At 39.9% G+C, this 24,243-nt stretch overlaps 2 protein-coding genes across 3 annotated transcripts in view; one reads left to right on the plus strand and one right to left on the minus strand.

Moving 5' to 3' along the window:
- abca2 (ATP-binding cassette, sub-family A (ABC1), member 2) overlaps nt 1-11,575 on the plus strand; it is an 83,571-nt gene extending 71,996 nt beyond the window's left edge. Inside the window, exons 37-50 of the mRNA XM_078285369.1 lie at nt 44-159; nt 1,343-1,490; nt 3,046-3,169; nt 4,427-4,559; nt 5,397-5,517; nt 6,015-6,193; nt 6,628-6,769; nt 7,238-7,372; nt 7,471-7,574; nt 7,727-7,819; nt 7,948-8,050; nt 8,335-8,472; nt 8,736-8,945; nt 9,543-11,575. Of these exons, the coding sequence (XP_078141495.1) occupies nt 44-159; nt 1,343-1,490; nt 3,046-3,169; nt 4,427-4,559; nt 5,397-5,517; nt 6,015-6,193; nt 6,628-6,769; nt 7,238-7,372; nt 7,471-7,574; nt 7,727-7,819; nt 7,948-8,050; nt 8,335-8,472; nt 8,736-8,945; nt 9,543-9,578 (1,782 nt within the window). The 3' untranslated portion in view covers nt 9,579-11,575. The remainder of the gene's footprint in view (nt 1-43; nt 160-1,342; nt 1,491-3,045; nt 3,170-4,426; nt 4,560-5,396; nt 5,518-6,014; nt 6,194-6,627; nt 6,770-7,237; nt 7,373-7,470; nt 7,575-7,726; nt 7,820-7,947; nt 8,051-8,334; nt 8,473-8,735; nt 8,946-9,542) is intronic.
- Nucleotides 11,576-20,463: 8,888 nt separating this feature from the next.
- paxx (PAXX non-homologous end joining factor) lies at nt 20,464-23,698 on the minus strand. Of its 2 annotated transcripts, none has more exons than XM_071898459.2 (7): nt 23,575-23,698; nt 22,962-23,022; nt 22,828-22,871; nt 22,550-22,734; nt 21,569-21,619; nt 21,408-21,501; nt 20,464-21,300 (listed from the first exon to the last, which is right to left on the minus strand). In XM_071898459.2, the coding sequence occupies exons 1-7, from the start codon at nt 23,673-23,675 to the stop codon at nt 21,252-21,254; spliced, it is 585 nt and encodes a 194-aa protein (XP_071754560.1). In that variant the 5' UTR covers nt 23,676-23,698; the 3' UTR covers nt 20,464-21,251. The 2 variants fall into 2 exon arrangements, with proteins under 2 accessions (XP_071754560.1, XP_071754559.1); XM_071898458.2 differs by having other exon boundaries at nt 22,828-22,877.
- Nucleotides 23,699-24,243: the final 545 nt, after the last annotated feature.

A 24,243-nucleotide genomic window follows, 5' to 3' on the forward strand; every position in this document is an offset into this window, starting at 1 on the left:
TTCTCCAAATCCAACCGTTCGCTCTCCTCTGGTCTCTCCCCAGCTGAACTACCTGGTACCCGCCACGTGTTGTGTCCTTATTCTATTCGTGTTCGACCTGCCGGCCTACACCTCCCCCACCAACTTCCCCGCCGTCCTCTCCCTCTTCCTCCTCTACGGGTGAGTGATCTTATGTTTTTGCATTTTACATTTTAGCCATTTAGCGGATGCTCTTATCCAGAACAGCTCGCAATGGCTATGTTTTCATGCACAGAGTAACCTGGTTATTGGCCATATTCTTGTTAAGGCCTTATTCAGGTTAAGGTGTTTACATTGACCTTTGATGTGATTGAGTCTTCCAGTTGCCATGAATAAAACAATCAACAGAATATTCCTCCTTCTTCTTTGACTGGGCAATAGTACATTACTTCTAATACAGTGGAAAGAAATGATGATACCGATAGTTGTTTTTTGCTGTTGGAGTTTGAATTTGCGCAGACGGTGAAAACCAAAAGTGAAAGGAGTTCAATGTTTTCATGCCACAGTAACCTGTTTAATATGGTTGAGCTAAAGAGAGAGATAGAAGGCATTCTTTGGACTTCCCCCTTGAAATTTCTCAAGAGGAAAATGGTCAAAAGTCATCAGATTGGTGTGAATTTGACGCCACCGCAGGCCACGCTCCCCCTTGTGGTGTCATTACAGCCCATGTCCTCATTTATATGGTAATTAACGATGAATAAGCTGAAAAATATCTCTCCCCGCTCGTGTGACCTAGAAAAAAAGGCAGAGGCGCTGGCTGTGCCCTTGATTACAGTTATGATCACTAATGCATAATTCATAATCGCCTGTCTCCAATCCGGATTTCACAGAAATCTAATGAATATTTGAATGTAAATTGAAATGGCCTATCATGGTATCTTCACCTATATACTGTAAACTGATAAGCAATACCAACTGCTCAACATCAGCAGTTATTTTGTTCATGCTTAATGCTTTTAAAAATCATCTAGTGTGAATACTTAAGGTCCCCTAATCCATATCAACAAATCACATAATCATGTATTAAAATACTAAATCACTATCAATGGAAATTTCAGTTAAATATATACTGTATATACAGTAATTCAAGTACTGTGTGAAGTATGCAATCCTATCCTCATATCATGAGGTCCTTGACAGTAAGTCCTAATGTGTATATTTTCTCCATTTGATATGTGTATATGTATGTTTTCTCCACATGACATAGTTTAATACCTTTTGTGTGTGGTTTGCTTCCACTGTTTTGTATGTAAAGTGCATTGAGTTTCCTTGTGTATGAAATGTGCTATTCCGGTAAAGTTTGACCTTATTTGACTCCTTCCAGGTGGTCCATCACTCCCATCATGTACCCTGCGTCCTTCTGGTTCGAGGTTCCCAGTACTGCCTATGTGTTCCTCATTGTCATCAACCTCTTCATAGGCATCACTGCCACGGTGGCGACCTTCCTTCTCCAGCTCTTTGAGCATGACAAGGTCAGTTTGACTCTCGCCTTTGATTTTGCCCAAGGGACAAAGCAGCTTGCCATCTTCTGAGGGCTGGCTTACTCCTAAGAAGTTGCTATAGAGGGCTTTCAGATGACGTAACACATCTTCTGGCGGCCATATTGGAGGTCCTCAGCTCTTGGGCAACAGTGGCTGTGAACAGCTGATTGTGTTTCTAAACGTAAAACTTGGCCGTCTCAACAGAACTGAATAGATATGGTTGATATCGGTGCTGTTTTTGACCAGGAACCGATCATTCTGCCACTGATGCGTATAATCGATTTTGTGTTTAGCTTCATGTTAGCTAGCTAACCATAGTATCTAGTCAGCTAACCATCACTGTCTTGTTGTTAACAGGTGATTTACACACTAGCTAACATATCTATTAGAAGCTTGTGTTAGTAGTGGTTTGTAGTTGCATTGGTTGCTTTGCTAAATTAGCTTCGTGGCAGGTTAGCTAGCTAACAGTTTGTTCAGGTTAACTGAGCTGACTCTTCTCAAGCTACAGCTCAAGAGTGTTTTGGAGTAGAGACTAGGACTAAAGACAAGACAGTTTACTCTGTCACGGTAACCTACATTTGGAAACAAATCTCCGTTATAACACTATTCACTTTTCACTTTTATGTTGCTGCTGAATTGACCTACCCACATGTTTTTCAGGTATTTCTCTTTTTCTTTCCCAGTTGTTTTATATTGAGATATTATTTGAGCACAGCTAATTCTCCACTGGAGCTCCATGATGGTGCCAGCTGTGATTGCTAGGAGATTTGTGACCCACTTGCAAAGCCTCTATTAAATTCACTTGATGTTTGATGACAAGTTATTACATTTTTACATTTTACCCATTTAGTAGACTTATACAGAGCAACTTTCAATGAATCAACACGTGGGAGTTCAGTATGTTGCTCAAGGACACTTGGCTGCTTTATCCATGGCTGCAGCTGTAATAGAGTTTTGTAAAACTAAACTGAATATTAGTCATTTTACATTGCTCCTTCACCATTATTGAAGAGTCTGGTTCCAAAATGAGATATCAATCATTTGAAAAAAGTGACACCGACTACCACTACTACTATAATAGTCATCTTTATTGATATAGCACTTCTTAGAGTTTACAAAGTGCTTTAACAATCAAATAAAGCAAACATCATGCTCATAAAATGAATTAAAACACCATAAGATAAAAGGATAAGAATAAGGGATAAAAACAGTATAGTAAAACATATTATATATAGTAGTATATGTACTATATAGTAAAAAAGTATGATAAAAGACATGGCATAAAAGCAAAATAATACAAATGATGGCACTTATAAAATGATAGGTAACAATAGCCTACCCATTAGGACAAAATGGGAATGCTTTCACAGATCCTCTATATTTTGGAGATCATGAATTAAGTTAAGGTAAAGATGTTTTTTCCCCCTCCAAAATGGATATATAGCATTGTGGAATAGAACAAGTTGGTTCTGTATTGCAGCAGTATCAGATTTAGCCTATGGGTGTTTCTGTATTTATTCCTTCACTCCCTCTGTTTCTCCTCCAGGATCTGAAAAGAGTCAACAGCTACTTGAAGTCCTGTTTCCTCATCTTCCCCAACTACAACCTCGGCCACGGCCTGATGGAGATGGCCTACAATGAGTACATCAACGAATACTACGCCAAAATAGGTACGCTCATATCCCCAATCTATCGCAAGCATAACATATGAGAGCAAAATGTCTTTTGGTTATGGAGTGAATTGAAGATGTTCGCTACAAAGTCTGAACAGAGGTGACACCTGCTCTTACAAACAAACCGATAAAACGAAAACTTTGAATCCTTGGTTTACAACTTTCAGAGGTCCTCGACAGGGTCCTTGAGGGACCAGCAAAATGAGGAATAGTTTAATAGGTTTCACTCTCACCACTGTTATCTCCCCATGTACATTGTAGACAGTTCTACAATTCAATACTAAATAAATCAATAACTAAAATCTTCCCATGTTGGTCCCTGTGACTAAATCTGATCAAATGGGGGTCCTGGTCCTGGTTAGGAAAATGGCAACACTGGATCTTCTATATTTTAGAGATATTGAACTTCAGATATAGTTTTTTTATAGACATATTTGGTGTTTGTAAATGAGTGTAAAAAAGTAAATGTCTAGAAGTTAATACATGCACTACTTGCCAGGCTCAACGCATGATGATTAGAGATATTTATTTGAATTTCTTTTAATATATATATATATTTTGGGGCTATACTCAAAATAGAGGCATAAACCAGATATCACATGGTTATATGCATCATTTCAAATAAAATTTTTATAAGTGTTATATACATAATTATTGAATGAAATTTAACATTTTTATTATTGACATTGACCTAACAGTGTTGACTGAAATATTCAGAAAGTAAAGCAAGGGCATACATCACAGTCTTTAAAATTTGTTCTGAGGAAGTGACATCTTGTGGTGCAGATCAAATAATTCTGGGACAAACCATTTCTTGTCGAGAGGGATTTTGTCAATCACTAACAATGATTTCATGGAAAAACACAAACTGAGATTTTTGACGCCTAATGTGTAGTATCTTTTCAATAAATGACTATTATAATTATCTCATAATCATTCAAGGAAAATAATTGTGTTTTTTTTGGAAAATGAGAAGGTTGCAGTTGACAAAATTGGACAGCTGAAAAACAAGGTTTATGATGGCATACATTAATAAGCATTAAAAACACATCTTGATGATAATGTATGAATGCATGAAGTATAAACACAATTATAGAATGCTTCAGCATTTTGGAAATTAACTTGGAAATGAATGTGTGTGTGTTTGTGTGATGTCACCCAGCGCTGGTTTTCAGTGCAGTCCCCCTGCAGGTCCTCCCTGTCGGGTTTTCAGTTGAGGGACTCTTGTTAAACATACTGAATCTGTGTTTTCAGGCCAGTTTGACAAGATGAAGTCTCCGTTTGAGTGGGACATCGTGACTCGAGGACTCGTTGCCATGACAATCGAGGGCTTTGTCGGCTTCCTCATCACCATCCTGTGCCAGTATAACTTTCTCAGGAAACCTCCGTGAGTCTGTTAGCATGTTAGTGTGTGTGTGTGTGTGTGTGTGTGTGTGTGTGTGTGTGTGTGTGTGTTCAACTTGTGTGGCTGGTGTGAGTGCGTATGTTTTTGCACACCACATGCTCACGCTCTTTCCATAACCTCACTGCTGTAGTGTGTGTGTGCGCGGGCATGTGTCAAAATGTTCATTCATTTATTCGGCCTCTATTGATAGACACATAAAAGGAAAATCCACCCTGTAAAACACTGTAAAAAAAAAAACAGCTATTGGCGATGTAACTTGGATTTCTGGGCTCATTTTTGGTATGTTGTATTTCTTATTCCCGTGGATAACTGGCCAAATGTAGACAACGTGATGTCACATTAAGATATTTCCAGCAGCTACAATGAAGTTTGATAAAAGATTGTTCTACTATCTAAATAACGGTAAACAACTGCTGTTACTATCGCTATCGCTATTGCTATTGCTATTGCTCTCTCTACTTAAAACCCACAGCTGGATGCAACAAGTCCAGGTGAGTTCTCTGGGGGTTGTTGAAAGGCATTCTGGGAAATGTAGGAAATCACTTACTGAAGTAGAAGTAGACAAGGCAAGTTGAGGGAAAGTGTGTACACCAAAAAAGTAAATTACACCACCTACACCTTATCAGAAAATATTGATGATATATAACAGTGTAAGAGTATCTAAGGGTGGATTTTTCCTTGAAGAACAAGCTTTCATTGCCAAGTGCTCCCTGTTTACATAGCACATTAAAAAAGTAGAGTAGAACAATGTACGGTTATAGAAATAAGTTAGAGTGCCCCAGTAGACATGCTTTTGTGTGTGTGTGTGTGTTGATCCAGGAGAGTGCCAGTCAGCTGCCAGCCCATAGAGGATGATGATGTAGACGTTGCCTGTGAGAGGCGAAGAGTGCTGCGAGGAGACGCCGACAACGACATGCTGAAGATCGACAACCTCACAAAGGTCGGCACAATTAATTAAAAATATCAAAATCACAATATTGACTGCAGCAGTTTGCAAATCAATCGAGGCTTCAATTTTATTTTCAAAGTTCAGACAGCTTTCACGGCAATTAGCGTGAAAATGCACGTTTTACTCAAACGTCAATCATTTTTGAACGGGTTGTCCGATTATCTCACTGTAAACACTAGAAGAAATTGCACTTAAACGGCCTGTTGAAATGAAATATTGATTGTGCAGTTACGACCACGAGATCAAGCTGAAACAAACCCATCAATGTTGTACTGTGTGTGGATAAACTCTAGATTGAGTTTGACTTTCATGTCAACAATTATTATATGAGGCTAAGCGTCAGGTTTTTTTCTCTAATGGTTGATATATCGCATTTTGGAATGACGCTCTTCATTTCTTTGCATGTTAAATAGTGTTAACTTGTTGCAACAAAATCTGAAAAATATGTGAATCGTTCATGTGAATGCGTTCTTTGCCTTTTGCCTCAGGTCTACAAATCCAGGAAGATGGGTCGTATCCTGGCCGTGGACAGGTTGTGTCTGGGTGTTCGTCCTGGCGAATGCTTTGGGTTGCTGGGGGTGAACGGAGCCGGGAAGACCACCACCTTTAAAATGCTGACCGGGGACGAGTGCACCACAGGAGGGGAGGCCTTCATAAGTGGAAACAGGTAAGATACCGGAAAGACAGGCCCTTTAACCTTAAAGTTTGGGGAGATTGTCCAGGTCAACTTCTGGTCTTCCAAGCTAACACTTTTGCATACACTATGCTGAGTGATTGTAGATACCCTGATACTGAAATGTGTCCAAAAATATGCACAAACTCATATGCAGAGAATACACTGAATGTCCAAGCAGAATGCAAGAAAGCAGCATATGTATTATTATGTATTATTATTATGTATTCCACATATTATGTTATGCTACACTTGTATGATGTGTGGTGTGCAGTGGTGTGTCTGGTCATTTTGGACAAATTTTACAAAATGGTTAAACAGTGTGAAGCACTCTATAGTGTCAAACCAGATACCTACCAAGGCCAGGTACGAAATCAATAACTTTGCTTCTTGTGTGTGTGTGTGTGTGTGTGTGTGTGTGTGTGTAGTATCCTGAAGGATCTGTTGCGTGTACAGCAGAGTATCGGCTACTGTCCACAGTTTGATGCTCTGTTTGAAGATCTGACGGCCAGGGAACACCTAGAGCTTTACACTCGCCTCCGCGGCATTCCTTGGAAGGACCAGGAGAGGGTAGAACAGACACACACACACACACACACACACACTGCAAGCTGAACTTGTTTTAAAGCTGCTCTAGTTAAGATACACTCATCTCATCCTAAATCAACAAAGTGGGGCTGTAACAGAGCGTCCCATCCCCACTAATTGAAATCTATTTGCACAAATTAAATTCTGATGTCCCATACGGTCACTGGTGGGAATCTTCTCCACCCAGGAAGTGATGTATCAAAACGTTAGAGTGAAATCCAGAAGTGTCTCTAATCAGCAGCACGTGAGCGCTAACCCTAACCCTGGACTCACCAACGATGGCTGAACCTCTTCACCACCTCCACCCCACCAGGCAGTTTACTGAAATCCTCAAAATTCAAACAGTTACCTCTCGCTGCCACTTGGGGCCGCCAACGTGCGAAATTGCCTAGTGCAGCTTTAAAGGTGAACCTCCATCACAGATTGACATTACCCTCTGCTCCTCCCAAGGTGGTCCAGTGGGCACTAGAGAAACTGGAGTTGTCCAAGTACGCAGACAAGCCTGCCGGCACTTACAGTGGAGGGAACAAACGCAAACTTTCCACTGCCATAGCTCTGATTGGATACCCTTCCCTCATTTTCCTGGTAAGGAACTTGAATAAATGTTTTATATGCTGAGTTGGCATTACTAGACTGACTGAATGTTGTTAACTAGTGAATGTGTTTCATGTTTCTGTTTCCAGGATGAACCCACCACTGGTATGGATCCGAAGGCTCGTAGATTCCTCTGGAACTTAATCCTCGACATCATCAAGACCGGACGCTCTGTAGTGCTGACATCACACAGGTGAGACAACCTCTCATTCATCACATTCTTTACTATCCCACTGGAATATCTTCAGTGTGGACTGTTTTGGCTTTTCTTGTCATGTGTTTATGCCACTATAGCATACTTGAATGAAATTAGACTGTGTTTTTCTTTCTTGTCCCCCTCTGCAGTATGGAGGAGTGTGAGGCTTTGTGCACCAGACTGGGCATCATGGTTAATGGCAGATTTAAATGCCTGGGCAGCATCCAGCACCTCAAGAACAGGTCAGAGGGTTAAAAGTCAACATTTTGTCCAGACTGTCCCACAATGCCAAGTCAAAATTTTTAAGCAGTATAGGTTATGCATTCAACTATCTCATGTGCAAACTATTGAATCGAATTATGTCTTTCAGGTTTGGGGACGGCTACATGATCACGGTGAGGACCAAGACCAGCTCCAGTGTCAAGGAGGTGGTCCGATTCTTCAACAGAAATTTCCCTGAGGCTGTACTAAAGGTAGATTACTCCATCTAGCTCCTTAGTTTGCTCCACTGCCAAAGAAAAACTAGTAAAGTAAAACTGCAGAGAACCATGTGCAAATGTTCTACTAAACTGGAATATCATTTAAAAGTTAAAGGGATAAGAGAAGGGATTCATTCCCAAATGGTGTAAAATGTATTTGGGTTAGGGTTTAAATCCCTTGAAAATGTGGGTGGGGAAAGTGAAAACGTAACACTCTACTATCCCTCAACAACCACTGTCGAGATGCCCTTAAGTCATAGTTCATCGCTCTCTTCCAGGAGCGCCACCACACCAAGGTTCAGTACCAGCTGAAGTCGGAGCGAATCTCCCTGGCCCAGGTCTTCAGTAAGATGGAGCAAGTGGTGGAGGTGCTGGGCATCGAGGACTACTCTGTCAGCCAGACCACTCTGGACAATGTAAGTCATCATTTAGCACACTGGCAGAGAACAACAGTCAAATACCAAAGTAAAATGCACCTGATTTGCCTTTTTGCTTTGGTGTACATATTATAGTTTATCTTGGTGTTACTTGTATAGCATGTTCAAATGTTACACATGCATGTACTCTGTTTTCTCAACTTGGTACTTGCAAAAATGATTTAAAACTGAAATACCTGCTTTGTCTTGGTTTTTAAGGATCAGGACACATATTATTACTTTTTCCTCTCTTTCCTTCCTAGGTGTTTGTGAACTTTGCCAAGAAGCAGAGCGACAACCTGGAGCAGCAGGAGACATCGCCCCCTGGTGGCGGCCAGTCGCCCCTGCAGCGCATCCTGAGCCTGCTGAAGCCTCGGCCGGCCAACACCGAGCTCAACGCTCTGGTCAGCGAGGAGCCGGAGGAGCTGGAGAGCGACGATGATGAAGGACTCATCAGCTTTGAAGAGGAAAGGGTGAGGAGAGAAGGAATGTGGGTGGATCAGGTCAGGGTTTGACCGACATGAGTTTTTAACGGATACTGATCCTGATATTTTTGGATTGAAGCTGCTGATAGCTTATATTTTGTGACAATATTTATCTTTTAATTTTACCATTTTCATGCCCAAAAATTCCAAGGAATCAGGATTTCCCCCCAAATTTCATTCTTGTCAGGCTGGAAAAGCCTCTGAAACAGCATTTTGACCATCATAGGACACTAAAACTCTCCATTGAAAGCCAGGCTAATGAAATTCTTTTAGGTGGGTTAGCAACTCCATAAGGCAGGGTGAGCTCAATTTTTAATAAAAGGTCAATGTCGGCCTGATGTATTGGCAAACCCACATATGGGTCTAATACCAGATTAGACATTTGGTTTGACTGAAAGCAGTCAGTCAGAGAGAATAGGCTTTGAGAAGAACTGTTAATGTGATGAAATTAGATCTGCTAATGTCAATAATCTCATATCCGCATCTACACTAAACACGTTCTAGTGTTGAAATTGTTGGTTGCATCATGTTTAATATCCCAACATTTGCTCTATTCTTATTTAAATAATATTTTCTGTGTGGCAGGTGCAGCTCTCTTTCAATACGGACACTCTGTGTTGAAATGAAGAAACTCAAAGACCAGACAGACGAGGAACTGGCACAGAGGGAAACAACAAAAAAAAAAGAAAACATTTGTAAAAGCTCTGAAGCCAGGGGGAGATGTACCTGTTCATTTAGCCCGTGAAGAGGACCAAAACTCTCCGTGCTGTGGATTATAGGACCAGTAGTTCAGTATTTCAGCCTCAAATTCTTCGCCGCGGGAAGTTGACCGAGGTGGTTCAAGTCCCATTAGAAAGCCAGATCCGGACGGACGAGAGGAGACCACCTGCGAAGCCGAAGCCGAGGCTCGGCGCGGGAAAAGACGCTGCCGCCAGCGAGAACGCTTGCGAGATGTTGTCCCGGAATGTTCCCATATTTATTTTCTTCGAGAATGTATATCCATAGACGGCCAATTGATAAGGTTGATACCAATGATGTCAGTGAATTCACATATCGTGTCCCGATATCACGTGTTTGACACCACGGGTCACTTTTTCAATTTGTTCAAACGCGCTCCCTGCCAAAGGGGTCCGGTTGCAACCAGAAACGGCCCTTTTTACCAAACTAGACCTGCCTTGAGAGCATGCTGTGATGAATCGAAGTCGAATCAAAGTCGTCAGTGTCGTGATACAGTATATTTTTCTGTGGCAAGAAGAAGAACGATTTATTTTGGAATATCGAAGCACCTGTGGACTGATGTGTGTGATTTGTTTTGCAATAACGGAGGGGTCGCGGCGAGGTGAAAGTGCACCTGGGGAAGTGCCAAGTTTTGAGATTCGTCGAAACCAGACGCAGGGGGAAGCCGCCTCGGGGGTTTTCCCGCTTTGGAGAGAATGTACATGGCATGATTATTTGTCCGGATCGGTGCCTCCCTTATATCAAGCCTACTTATTTTGACACTGTACATTTTACGTCTCTCTATGGCTCTTTATACTGAATGCTCTCTTTTTGTGCTTTTTACATATCATTATTGTTCTGGATTCTGCCAAGAAGATCCTCTATACGCCGGACACAGTGTACTAGCTTCTTTTACAGTGAAGGTAATCCACATTATAACAGAACTGAAGTCAGCTCTCGTCACGTTCAGTGCTCTCTTACAGGATGTTCAATAATAACTGCACTACCATCACTGTGATACTTAAGGGAACTCTCAGATCATATGTCGTTTTAACTTTGGGAAGTACACGTTTTATGATTTGCAGGAAAATCTCACGGGATTTGGGGTACTCGTGCAAAATATCCACATTTACGAAAGGCAGACATAGATGTTTTCCTGCCTCTGTACGTCGGCATGTGATTTCAACTGGTCTTTCTCATGAGGTGTACGTTTTGTGATAACTCAGTTGTAACCTTGTCTTAATTCCTGTCAAAAATAATTACTGTTTCACCACTTCTTTCACGGCTAATTTCGGTCATATTTTGGTGATTATGTGGGACTTTTCGTGGACTTTTTTCCTACTTGAAGGGGTTGTCATTAAACAAGGAAAACTGACTGTTGTAATTTCTTTATTTTCCTAGAATGTAAAGCTGGAGGGAATTGCGTTGTTTTTGAATTCATGCGAATATGAAATTGAAAAGCAGTCTAAACATTAACTTTGACTCAGATGTAATTATGACCATAACACTCTGATTTCTGTGAACCGAAACCTCAATGGAGAGACTATTTTGATGGGTTTCATTTGGATGGTTTTGATCTTGATCTCTTTGCCATCTATCTGTGATACACCGATATGAAAGCCTTGTACAACGTTGAAAAGAAAGGATCAGGAACTCTGCCATTTCAATTTAATTACAGAATCGAATACATAAGTAAATGTATTATTGAATAAAATAACAAAGAGGTAGCTTATGTCACCAGCAACTGTTGGAGTTAGGTGCAATCATTTAAAAAAGAATCCTCCAAAATTATTATTTAATTTTGCTCTATATATATTATGAATTTCTATATATTTTATGAATGTCTGTAAACATTTTTCTGCTGTAAAGCATCATCTAATTCTCATTTTGACTAAACATTTGAGCCCGTGTCTGATTAAACGGTTGTTTCTGAACTCTGTGCCTCGCATTGGGTGATTGTGCTTTGCTGTCAAAAGAAGATCAATACTTTTTAAAAGGTATAACCCAGATATGAATAGACGAATTGACACTGATGCTTAGAATCTATATTCATGCATTGTGGCTGTTAGGAATTTGCGCCTGCTTACATGAGATATTTATCAGTACATCTTAAATTAGTTTGTATGAAAGATAATATAAAGAAAAAAAATAAATAAACAAAAAAAAATTAACAAGGAAAATGTTGAGGCCATGGCTGATCTAATTCACGATCTTAATAACTTTAACATCAAAATTTGACATGACAGTTAAAAAGCTACATTGACACATTCCATAGAATAACTAGAAATAACCGCCAACAAGTCAAGTTGCAGTTTACATCCATGTCTGTCCAGACTCATAAAATATATGTAGTGAAGACTTTGAAGGAATTTAATAAAAGGTATTAAGTGTATTTTTTGGCGAAATGGAAGTTATCACTATATTGACATGTATGATTCCAGTGAATAATTTCTAGTGAGAAACATGCTGTCTTCACTTAGAGACTATTTTTACAGAGGAGTACAGAGGACTGATAGAGAGCTTCGTCACATGGTGCAACGACAATCACCTGAAGCTCAGTATCAGCAAAACCAATGAGCTTGTGGTGGACTACCAGAGGAACAGGAGGCCCCCTGTCCTGGTTGTCATCCAGGGAGAGGAAGTGAAGAGGGTGGACTCATACAAGTATCTTGGGGTCCAAATCAATAAAAAACTGGACTGGACTCACAACACTGAAGCCCTCTTCAGGAAGGGACAGAGCAGACTGTTCTTCCTGAGGAGACTCAGATTCTTCAGTGTGTGCAACAGGCTCCTGCAGATCTTCTATCAGTCTGTAGTAGCCAGTGCTCTGTTCTGAGCAGTCTCAACAAGCTGTTAGTCTATGAATCAGTCTTTTCAACAGGTTTTTTTTTTTCTAAAAGCCCGACAATGTCCAAACATCTTACAATACAAGCTGCGCTTGCCATAAAATAAATAATTATGTGTAGGTTAGGCTGTAGTCTATTTGGTTAGGGACATCCAAGCAAAGGGTTAATGCACCTTCCCCTAAAATAATATTTTTATTAAGGATCTAATGGTCGTTCTTAACGGATGTTTGCGCAAAATACTATGTTAATACGTATAAGATGTATCATGTTAGTTGCTGTTAGTTGTTATCTAGATTGCGCTGGATCAGTGTATGCTAAAGCCATATGGTTTGTTTGTCTGCCTGGATCTTGTCATCTTGGCAAAGCTAATTAGCCAGCCAATACAGTTTTGTCATTTTTTTATTTGCAAATTAAATTAGAAAACTGTACAGTCATGTACCTGAACATGTTAAAAGACATACATGTGTGTTCAATTTGGCCGCTGATCACTGAGACATATTTACAAGTTGAGATCAAGCAGCTGAGAACCAAAAAATAGCAAAAAACGGATGGAGGGTTGAACTATAGAAAGACAGGCTGTTTGTGCTCAATAAATATGTTACCATTTTTTCTAACAATATAGCCTATATTTTTAAAAATCACGTCTAATTTTTCCAAAGAAACGAAATAAAAGCTGTCAACACAGTAATCCCAACATAACTCTCTTTTTCTAAACAATTAGGCTACAGCATAAATAGTTGTCCAGTAAAATTTATTGAACATATATAATTAATGTGATTATTAGGTCAATTTGAAGGATTTTGGTGTCTGCAAAAGTAAGTGACAGCACTTCCACCGTTTTTGTAGAATGACCCAAGATCGTTTTCTCAGTTACAGTGGTAAGCAAAACATTATGATGTCACAGTGAAGTTGACCTTTGAACTTTTGGATATAAAATGTCATCACTTCATTTTATCCTATTAGACATTTGTGTTAAATTTTGTCATAATTAGCATATGAATTCTTGAGTTATGGCCAAAAACGTCTTTTGTGAGGTCACAGTGACCTTGACCTTTGACCTTTGACCACCAAATTCTAATCAGTTCATCCTTGAGTCCAAGTGGACGTTTGTGCCAGATGTAATGAAATTCCCTCAAGGCGTTCCTGAGATATTGCGTTCATGAGAGTGGGACGGACGTGAGGTCACAGTGACCTTGACCTTTGACCTTTGACCACCAAAATCTAATCAGTTCATCCTTGACTCCAAGTGGACGTTTGTGCCAAATTTGAAGAAATTCCCTCAAAGCGTTCCTGAGGTATCGCGTTCACAAGAATGGGACGCATGGACGTACGGACGTACGGACAACCCGAAAACATAATGCCTCCGGCCACAGCTGTCGCCGGCGCGGAGGCATAAAAACCTAAAAAATGTGCTCAGTGGATAATGACACATTTCTCCAGAGAGTGGATTGGCTTTTTTCTAAGTTTAGATCCAATAGGCTCCATAAGCTGGTTTGGTTCATGTCACTTCAGTTCAAATCAGTCCAGTTCAGTTCAGTTCAATCTAGTACAGTCCAGATCAGTTCTTTTATTTCAGTTGAGTTGATGGATAAAATTGAAATCAAGACTATTTTGCCATCGTTCAGCGTTCTTTTTAATGGAGCATGCATGGAGAGAAGCACACAGCAAAAGGACTAGTGCAGTTCTCTGAATGGGAGTCACTTTAACAAAGCTAATATGCACAAGGCTGAATGAAGAAATGTCTTATGATCACACCACTCATAGGAAAGGGACAGCACTTTTTCTCCACAGTTCAGTTCAATCCAGTTCAATTCACATCAGTTCAGTTCAGAAACATCAGTCCAAATCCAGTTAAGTGATTTTGGGGAGATCTGAAGCTGTCAACCCTAAAATGTGAATGAAAGGCAAAATAAAGACCACTCCCTGACACCAGAACCGATACTGATGATATCCAGTTCATGACATGCATCCATTGTTTTCAGGCAGACAGTTTTTTAGCCTTGTGAAACTAGCACCAGACTACGGATGGTGCCACCAGGCTAGATCTTTGATGCTGCAACAGTGATTACATACAAATAAACTTGACTTGACCAGTAACAGAAGTAGCAGTAATAATAGTAGTAGTTTTAGTAGTTGTAGCAGTAGTAGTAGTATTAATAGCAGTAGTAGTAGGCCTAGTAGTAGTAGGATGATATATACACTAGATTACATTTTTGTAATTTGATTCCAGTAGAAGTTCCCTAGTCTGTAAGAAAGAGAGAATGACTAGAAACCATGAATGAATGAATGAATGAATGAATGAGAGAAAATAAGCGTAGAAGGCAAAATAAAACATTTTAAAACATATGATGCTATTACGGAGTCTGAGTTATAAGATAATATCCTATGTGTGGTGGTCTGGGAGAACCCGTCGGATGGGTCCGTGTACGTTTTAACAGTTTGATTCTTGCATTTTTGCAACAGTTTGATTCTTGCATTTATCTATATAAGACATCTATCTAACATAAACAATGTAATGAGTTATAAAAAAACGAATGATTAATTACTCTGCTCCAAAAATGTAAATACAAATGTAAGTCCCAACAAATACTGCCAAAATGAAACAGCATAAGCTTGGCCTGAACGTAGCATATGGTTAAGCAAATTTAAAAAAAATAAAAAATAAAAAATAATGACTTGCAGGCCATGGTAGAGGTTATTGTTCTGTGGGGTGTATGGATGGGGTATATGGATGGAATTGCATTGTGTGTTTCCAGGCCCAGTAGATAGTCGGTGAGCCTGAGGATCACTTTCACTTTACAGATCAAGTCCATGTGTTTGCAGGATGAGGTCGAGAGGCCTTGATGAACATCTTACAATTTGATTGTCACAGGTTAGTTAAGTATATCTTTTGTTTTCTTGAAGTTTACCCACCATGTTGCTGCCACCATGTTCAGTTTAGATCAATATTAACTCACTTGTGAGATAAGGCCCTGGATGTCCTTTATTCTTGTCATTAAGCTCTTACTGCCCTCTGTTTATGGCAAGACGGTCATGTTTAACGTTTATTAACAAATCCACAAAAACTATAAGCAGCATAAGAATGCAAAGACAAATATGAAGTTCAAATTACAATTTTTTTTTTCATTTCATTCATTTGGAGCGAATCCTTTGGCTGCCAGGATTGGGCCCACTCCTCACCACTGAAAAAAAAGAGAAAAAATGTCAATAAACTACTGTTTCTGTTGTGTATTGGTCAAGCTTACACCACTATAGCTCAATAAACAATCAGAGAACCTCAATCTTTCAAATATTTGTCATCTCGAGCAATAACACCTTCAGTTAATATAGCAGTAATGGTAACAATGTAATGTATATAGCACAAATACATAATAGTAAGAAAGAGTAAAGATAAAACCAGTGGATAGTGAGAACTATGAGTCACTTCAGCAGAAGAAATAGTGGAAGAATTTATCACATTAGAGCATTAGCAGGGTGAAGATAGTCTATTGGTCTTGAAGGTCGTCTCGTAGCCTAAGGGTCGTGAGTTTGGTCCCTGACACAGGCCTTTATGTATGTGTGCTTTACATAGGTGGGTACTCGAGTCACATGACTTGGACTCGAGTCAGACTTGAGTCACAATTTGAATTGCTTGAGACTTGGTGCATGAAAAGAAGACTTGAGACTTGACTTGACGGGTTCTGGTGACTTGAGACTTGACTCTGACTTGTACTTTGATGACTTGAAAAGGTTTCTAAAGTCTTGACTTGAGATCTTGTGTTTGTGTAAATGACTTAGATTGAAAGTGATGAGATTTGTTCCAGCAGACGACTGAATTTAAATTCTGTTTTCTGAATTTGTATGGAATGATTGAATTTATTGAAGTTGAAACTGATTATAGAAATCAAACTCATGATGCTCTTACCAAGTTTTTATCCTATTAAAACTATATTGCATTGAAAAGTCCTAGATATTTATATATTTAGTTTTCTTTAAGATATTAAATTGATACTGGACTGATTTGTTCTGACTTGACTTGCTGTTCTACATTTAGACTTGGGACTTGACTTGAAACCTGTGCCTCAAGACTTGAGACTGACTTGGGACTCGAGAAAAGTTGACTTGGTCACACCTCTGGTGCTGGACTAAATTGTAATCAAATAAATAGCTCACTCCATAATCAAGTTGAATATTACTAAGATGCTGCAAATATGACAAGTTAAACTCAATATAGAATATTCAGAGAACTAATGAGGGGTCGCTAAAACATACAGTGGCAGGACTGATGTGGTCAGATGAAGTAGAAAAAAGCACAACAAAACACAGCCTAATACATACCATACTGGGCAAGGCTGCCAGTCAACCAAAATTTCTGGTTGGCCCTATCAAGGGGAGAGGAAAAGAACCATTAAAGATTTTTTCGGTGATGGCCTATGAGTTTCATAGACATGATTCATCATTATTAATATTTCCAATATTCATTCAAAATGCTCATACATAAGTAAATAATATACCCAACAGATAACATCTGTGCTAACAATTATGCTTTGCACTGTCTACAGGCACAATCGTTTGTATGTCCTACGGTAAAACCCTATATGCATTTTCCCTTCTCAGGAAGAAAACAAGCTTTGTTATCTCGAGATAACAAGTTAATTATCTCGTTATCTCGAGAAAACGAGCTTGTTATCTCGAGATAACGAGATAATCAACCCGTTATCACGAGAAAACAAAATGTTGTTTCCTCTTATTACTTATAATGTTTATCAGAGATCAGGAGTGACATGCCTGCATGCATAGATGGCGTCTTGACAACTGTAGCAACTGATTTAAGCTGAAAATGTCAGATCAAGGAGAACCATTATTGATCAACGCATCAGACTGTACTTCAATCAAGGTCTAACACAGGCAGAAATTGCATTGCGTCTTGTTTTCTCGAGATAACGAGATAAATTAACCCGTTATCTCGAGAAAACGAGCTTTGTTATCTCGAGATTCAAAAATAATTGCAAGCACGGCCGTTCTCGGCTTCCGTACATGAGAATGGCTTCATCTTTATGGACACAATGTTATGGTTTTTCTTTCGTCCGGATACCCACTCCTCTCGCTTGGAATCAAATTTTTGTAGCCTTTTTTTCAGTCGCTGCTTCCGTGGTTGCTCCTTCTTACAGTGAGAGCATACTTTTTGGGCACAAAACAAGATGCCCTGACAGAAAGGGCAAGTCTTCTTGATAGACCCCCCCGCCATTAACACAGGGGACAGACAGACAGATATAGACAAACAGATACAGAGAGACAGATAGATTTCTCAATGAAGAGTAAACTGGCTGGCTTTACTGGAGCTGTAGGGAGAAAAGGACAAGTAATCACTTATGATGAATTGTCCATGTATACCTGTAAATTAGCTATTCTCTAGTGTAGCTCATGTAATTAAATTCATTTTTAAAACGATGTTGTGTTTTATTATTACTTTCATTGTTATTAATTTGGGTAAACCCGCACTATGCTGCCCTTCAGCATGGGTACGTTAGCTAACGTTAGCTGGAAATAGCTATAGCTAACGTTAGCTATAGCTAATGTGAGCCAGCTGGGTATATGTCACTTAGCCTAAATTTTGGAGCTGTTTATGCTAATTTATGTGCCCCGCAAGGGAGATAGGAAGGTTTGACCAGCGTTCTAGGTCTCCTTTAGTGCGCTCCAATAGCAACTTAAAATTATGCTTAAAGAGTGCTTTGAATGAACTTGTAACACATATTCCTAAGTAAAACGTTCCTGTTCCACTTTGAAAGGAAATTGGTTATAAGTACTTTGCTTAGCTAGCTTGTTAATAGGGAATAGTAGACTTTTTGATTTTCAATTTATAGCCTGAAAGCTTAACCTTTAGTAAATCCAGGAGGTGAGGTATACCGTTGACTGGATCTGCAAGAAAGAGGAGCAAGTCATCCGCATACAGCAATAATTTATGAGTGGCTCCACCCCTTTCAACCCCTTGGATCCCTTGGTGAGAACGGATGGCAATAGCTATGGGTTCAATCGCAATATCAAACAAATATGGGGATAGACAGCAACCCTTCCGAGTCCCTCTGTGAAGGGCAAAATAGTCAGATATAACACCATTGGTACGCACAGAGGCCATAGGGTTTAGGTATAGTATCTTAATCCAATCAAGAAAGGTTGGCCCAAACCCAAATTTCTCCAGTACTATAAACAAGTACACCCACTCAATCCTATCAAATGCTTTCTCTGCATCGAGAGAAACAATTATTTCAGATTGGAATTCTGAATGGGCAGAGTACAAGACATTCATTAGGCGCCTCATATTGAAGAAGGATTGTCGACCAGGAATAAACCCTGTTTGATCCTGATCGATATCAGTTGCATATTTTTACAGTACATTTACTTTTTCACTCAATTTCAGTTTATTTTACTACAGTACATTGAGGAATTAAAAATTTGGAAAATGTATACATGTGTTGTGTCTTTATATTGTGTTTATCATGTAAAGAGGTTGTTTTGGGGGAAAACCATAAGCGCCATTATTCATTGCAGTAACAGGTTTTTACGGTAGTGTTTTGAATTGATCTCACCAGTGTGTAATGGCTATTTTGTAGTGTATGTGTGTTTGATGGCTTTTGTGTGATGTCTGAAGGCAAAGTTTGGTTTAGATGTAAGATTACATGGTTTTGAGTGGAGAGTTTGGTTTTGACATGGAAGTTTGAAGTTTGTGAAGATGAGTGTGCAGTTATGCATTTGTGTTTAGAGTTTTGGGAAATGGAGCATAATTTCAAGAAATGTGTCTTGGCAATCAAAAAAAATTGTAACTTAATGTCCAAACCTCAAGAATGACGGCAAACTGCATTAATCATAAGATTGGCGCCGCCACTTACCAGAACCTCGTTAGACCAACCGTCTCTGGTTAGACCCAAGGAGGTTAGACCGCACTGATAAAAACAAGGGAAACCCATGAACGATCAGGAACGGTACTTTCACTACGAGGGGCATGCTTCCGGTATAAAAGGATGATAATATTATTAAATTATATGTTGATATCACAGATTAACGGTACAACTCTAAATAGGTAATTCTCTATAAAGATAATAATAGATAATAATGACTATGATGTTTTGCATGACCAAAAATGATTGATGAGCAATTTTAAGTAGATCATTGGCAGAATCACACTGGAGGATATGAGTGACTGGCTCATATCTCAGAGGAAACTCATCCCAGAGCGGTCAGTTCAATGCAGTTTCATGTACTGAATGCTGTGTGTCCAGATGAAGGCGTCATACTGAACGCTGTCAGTTTATGGTAGAGTGATAAGGCCTAGTGTAGTGCATAGGCAGGAACTCGCTCACTTGGTAAGAGATAGGAGATAAGGAAATTGCATAGGGAAAGGTGTGAGCATAGTGTATTAATCACTGTGAATCATTGTTTCGTGCTGATGTATTTCCGCTACTGCCCTGCTGTAACCTCTTGTTTTCTGTTTGAAGACATTGTGGGTGAACACCAACCTCATTATGCGAACCATGGAGCTCCAGGCCTCTGGAGAGTTGAATGACAGCCTCAGTCAGACCAACCAGAACTTGAATTCAAGGAACCTCTATGTGCCTTGTTGCTCTACTACTTCCTCTAACGCTTTAGTAACATTTAGGGTTTAGTTTTCTCCTCCACCACTTTGTCTGTACCACTGATGTTTTATTGCTCAACAAAGACTTCAAGCCTAGTCCTTATCTGGTCAATGAAGGATGTGAACATTACACAGAGCGCCTTAAATTCCATCACTCCCCCTAACCCCTCCTCAACCTTGTCCTGAAATTGTATACATGAAACATTTTTTTTCCTTCACTGTTCAGAGAACTGCAATCTTCAATGCTGTGCGCTACTCTCCATGCATACTCGATTAAAGAGAACACTGAATCGATCAGTGGCAAATTAGTCTTTATTTCAATTTTATTCATCACCTAACCTGCAAATTAAATTATGAATATAAAGATAATAAATAGAAAAACAATGGCTGCAAAAAATACATCCTTCTTTCTCCTACTATATTTCTCCTTCCAGTCCAGCAGTTTGGATAAATTTTGTATGATCAGCAAGTCACTTGAACTGGTGCGCAAACCAAAACAGATAACATGGTCCGCACTGAAAATCCAGGGTACATATTCCTTTTTTACGTTCTTTTTTTCAATCAGTAGATAGAAGAAGATAAGACAGACGTTTGAGTACGAGGCCTTCATCAGTGTCATGCTATTCCCAAGAAGGCACTAAGCTTTGTAGGTGAGCATGGTTCCTTATCTTCAGTATAAGTCAGCTCTGTCGATTAAGGGTGCAGGACTCAATCTATGATCCTCCATACCATGGCAAACAAAAAGTAACCATGTACAACACCCAGTCAAGCTGGTCTCTGATTAAATCTCATTCAATATCATGACACAACATACGTGTCACTCACTCAACGAGGAGAGAGGCTTTCAAAAAAGACACATTTATTACATCGGTAAAGATTAAAATACAATTAAAAATAATTTTTCAAGTTTTCGCTATCATTGAGATAATATTGCAAGTCCATAAAAAAAACAATTATTTCATCATGTAGGCTGCATCAAATAATGGTATTAAAAATATGTTGCAACTTTGCAATGTGGTGTTAGTGGATTAAAAGCACATTCACAAGCTGTCACTGAATGTACAGCAGCAGGATCGTAACATGGAGGAGAAAAGCCACGGTCCCTTGTCTTTGTTTTCAGAATCACTCGTCCTCTGGATCGTCGAAGGCCACGCCGGTCGCTTGGCGCTTTCTGCAAAAACAGGATGAAGCAATGAAAGCCGCTGTTACCGTCATTTCTCATTCGAAGAGATCGGGAGAATGTGGTTACTGTGGTGGTTTACGAAAGCAAAGAAGTACTTTTTAGTTCCTGGGTTGATGAGGGAATCTCCCGGGAGTCGTTTCTTCACCGTCACAGATGGACCGGCCTTCTGCTGTCTCCTCGGCTCGAACTCTGAAAGGCCATCGCCGTTAAATAGTGAACTAACACAATCAACAAGTCACAAAAATGCTGCACGTACCTGTGGGCCGCCATTGTTGATTTTTCACCGGACTGACACAGGGGGATCCCACTGGAGAAAACAGGAAAACCAAGAGAACATACTGTAGGTTTAGAGGCAGGAGACCATCTCTCTCTTTGCCCAGCAGCCACAATGGCTGCTTAACACATTTTAGCAGCCAATGGACTCTAAAAGATGGTTGGCTACCTGTAGAGAAGACTAACTACCTAGTCACAGGCATGTGATCAATACAATCTGCTTTTGGGTGAGAAGTACAATTAATTGACTGACTACCATAATTTCCATATGGCAATGGGCTGCAGTTTTTCCATGAGAGGGAAAGGCATTTCAGACGGCCTCATAGTGTTTTCTGGTGTTGATGAAGAATCCCTGGCCCAGCATTAGCATTTTATTTTTCACTCTCAAAGTGCTTTATCTCCGAATGGAAATGGGCAAAGTTGTATAAAAAAAAAATTAAAAAAAATTGAGCATTAAAAGTTTTCACATCCAATATAGCAAACTAATATGACCTTTGTAACTTAATAATAATAATAATAATAATAATTGATTACATTTATATAGCGCTTTTCTAAGTACTCAAAGCGCTTCACATATCGGGGGGGGGGGGGGGGGGGGGACTCAACACCTGGGTGATGCACGGCAGCCAGTTTGCGCCAGAACGCTCACCACACATCTCAGTGGAGAGTAGAGGACTGAAAAGAGCCAATTAGGTAACGAGGGATGATTAGGTGGCCATGATGGAGGAAGGCCTGTTTTTGGGGAATTTTGCCAGGGCACCGGGGTTACACCTATACTCTTGCGATGAGTGCCGATGGGATCTTTATTGACCACAGAGTCAGGACCTCGGTTTAACGTCTCATCCGAAGGACGGTGCTCACTCACAGGACAGAGTCCCTGAGTTACCCAAGAATCCTGCAGTTAATCTCAAATGTAGCAAACTACAATATGTTTTTTTCTCTCAATGTCACAAGGACAAAATACCTCTACTCTCAGACTGGGTAAGGCCGTCAGCCATTCTGAACAGCAACTCCCTCAGTTGTTCCTTGGCCTGTGGGCCCTCCAGCCTGGGCAGGGTCACGCTCAGGTCGCCTGGACTGGAACCCACATGGAGCTCTGCACTGGTGTCCTGCACCACCACAGACACATTCCCAGTACCGCAGGCCGACCTGGAGGACAGCGGGAGAGCCAGTGGGTTTAAGTGTAAAGAACCAGGACAAAGTGGTTTAAAAAGAGGTGGGGTGGTAATGTGTAAGGCTAACCTGAGTTTTAGGATGTAATCCTCTGTAGATTTCAAGGCAAACCTCTGTCTCTGAACAAACGGGTAAAGTTACAACCAGTATAACACTGCAGTAATGACACATCCAAGAAGTCTGTTGCAGTGAGTAAAACTTACAAACTGGCTCAGTGTGTCTTCAGTGAAATCTGTGCTCCAAACGTCAGCAGCGTCTGTCAGACTACAACAGATAAAAACACGGTGAAGAAAACTTTTTCGTCACACCTAACTCTATATCAAAATCTGGCAATTTTATGTTTTCTTGCTTACCGGCAAATGTACATTACTGTAAGAATATAACTTGACTGTTTCTTAATTATCGGGATCCATTCTTCGATTCGGCATACATTTGATACACTAAGCTGCACCTATTTAAATAAATAGGATCCTTTTATAATCGGTTCTACTGTTGTTCCCACAGTCTTGGTCCACCAAAATACACCGTGGTGGGGCTGTAGCGAGCAGTGTGAACCAATTATAAAATTAAAAACAATTTAAAATTACGTGCTGCTTGGTGCATTATCAGTACGCCGAATTTAAGGGTGGCTCACATCTATTCAGTACAGGTCTTTAATTATGTTCTAGTAGGTATGTACATTGGCTTATAAGCAAAGCAATATAAACTGACATATTTTTGAATAGAATTGCGTGATGTACAAAAGAGAATTCTGTCGGTGGCCCTTTACCCAAGTTATATGCGTCATTCATTAGACACGCACAGCTTGCGACTCACCTGATATTGAATATTCCGGATTTTCTGTGCGTATAACATACGAATTTCGTCTGGCTCTTTTTATCCAACACGGTGCAGTACGAGGTTTGGTTCCCATCCATGTTTTCTACTACTACTAGCACAGTGCCACTAAACAGGAAGATACACGACAGAGAGGAGAGAGAAGTAAAGAGCACTCACTCTCTTCTATTTCCGGGTACCACAAATGTCATCACGCAGCTCGGCGGACCAGAGTCTGCTGCTGCCGTCAATGTACTGGCGCCATTGGAGAAGTAGCACATGGACTTCTGTTACGGTTATCTTCCGTTAAATACATCTAAAGTGTACTTGGACCTATGTTGAATAAAAAAAAATTGGGAAAAATTGGAGGATGACAGCGCATGCGTGTGGGTTAACGCCCACTTCTACCACTTCTACAGAAGGTTGGCGAGTTTTTATATGGCCGATCATCTTTCAAACATTGACGGTCTTTGGTCACATTTAAAGTGAGAAGCCGAACATATTTACTGATATATTCGTTTTCTAGGTAAAGTACTTGAGATTGCAACACAGAAACAACATGTGCAGTATATAATAACTTATAGACGTTGATTTTATTGCACAATATTATTGTTTTGCCATGCTTTCTGTCTATTAGAACATTTGCAACGCTCTAAACTTGAATGCACC

This window comes from Centroberyx gerrardi, chromosome 8, assembly GCF_048128805.1.
Source record: "Centroberyx gerrardi isolate f3 chromosome 8, fCenGer3.hap1.cur.20231027, whole genome shotgun sequence".
NCBI lineage: Eukaryota > Metazoa > Chordata > Actinopteri > Beryciformes > Berycidae > Centroberyx > Centroberyx gerrardi.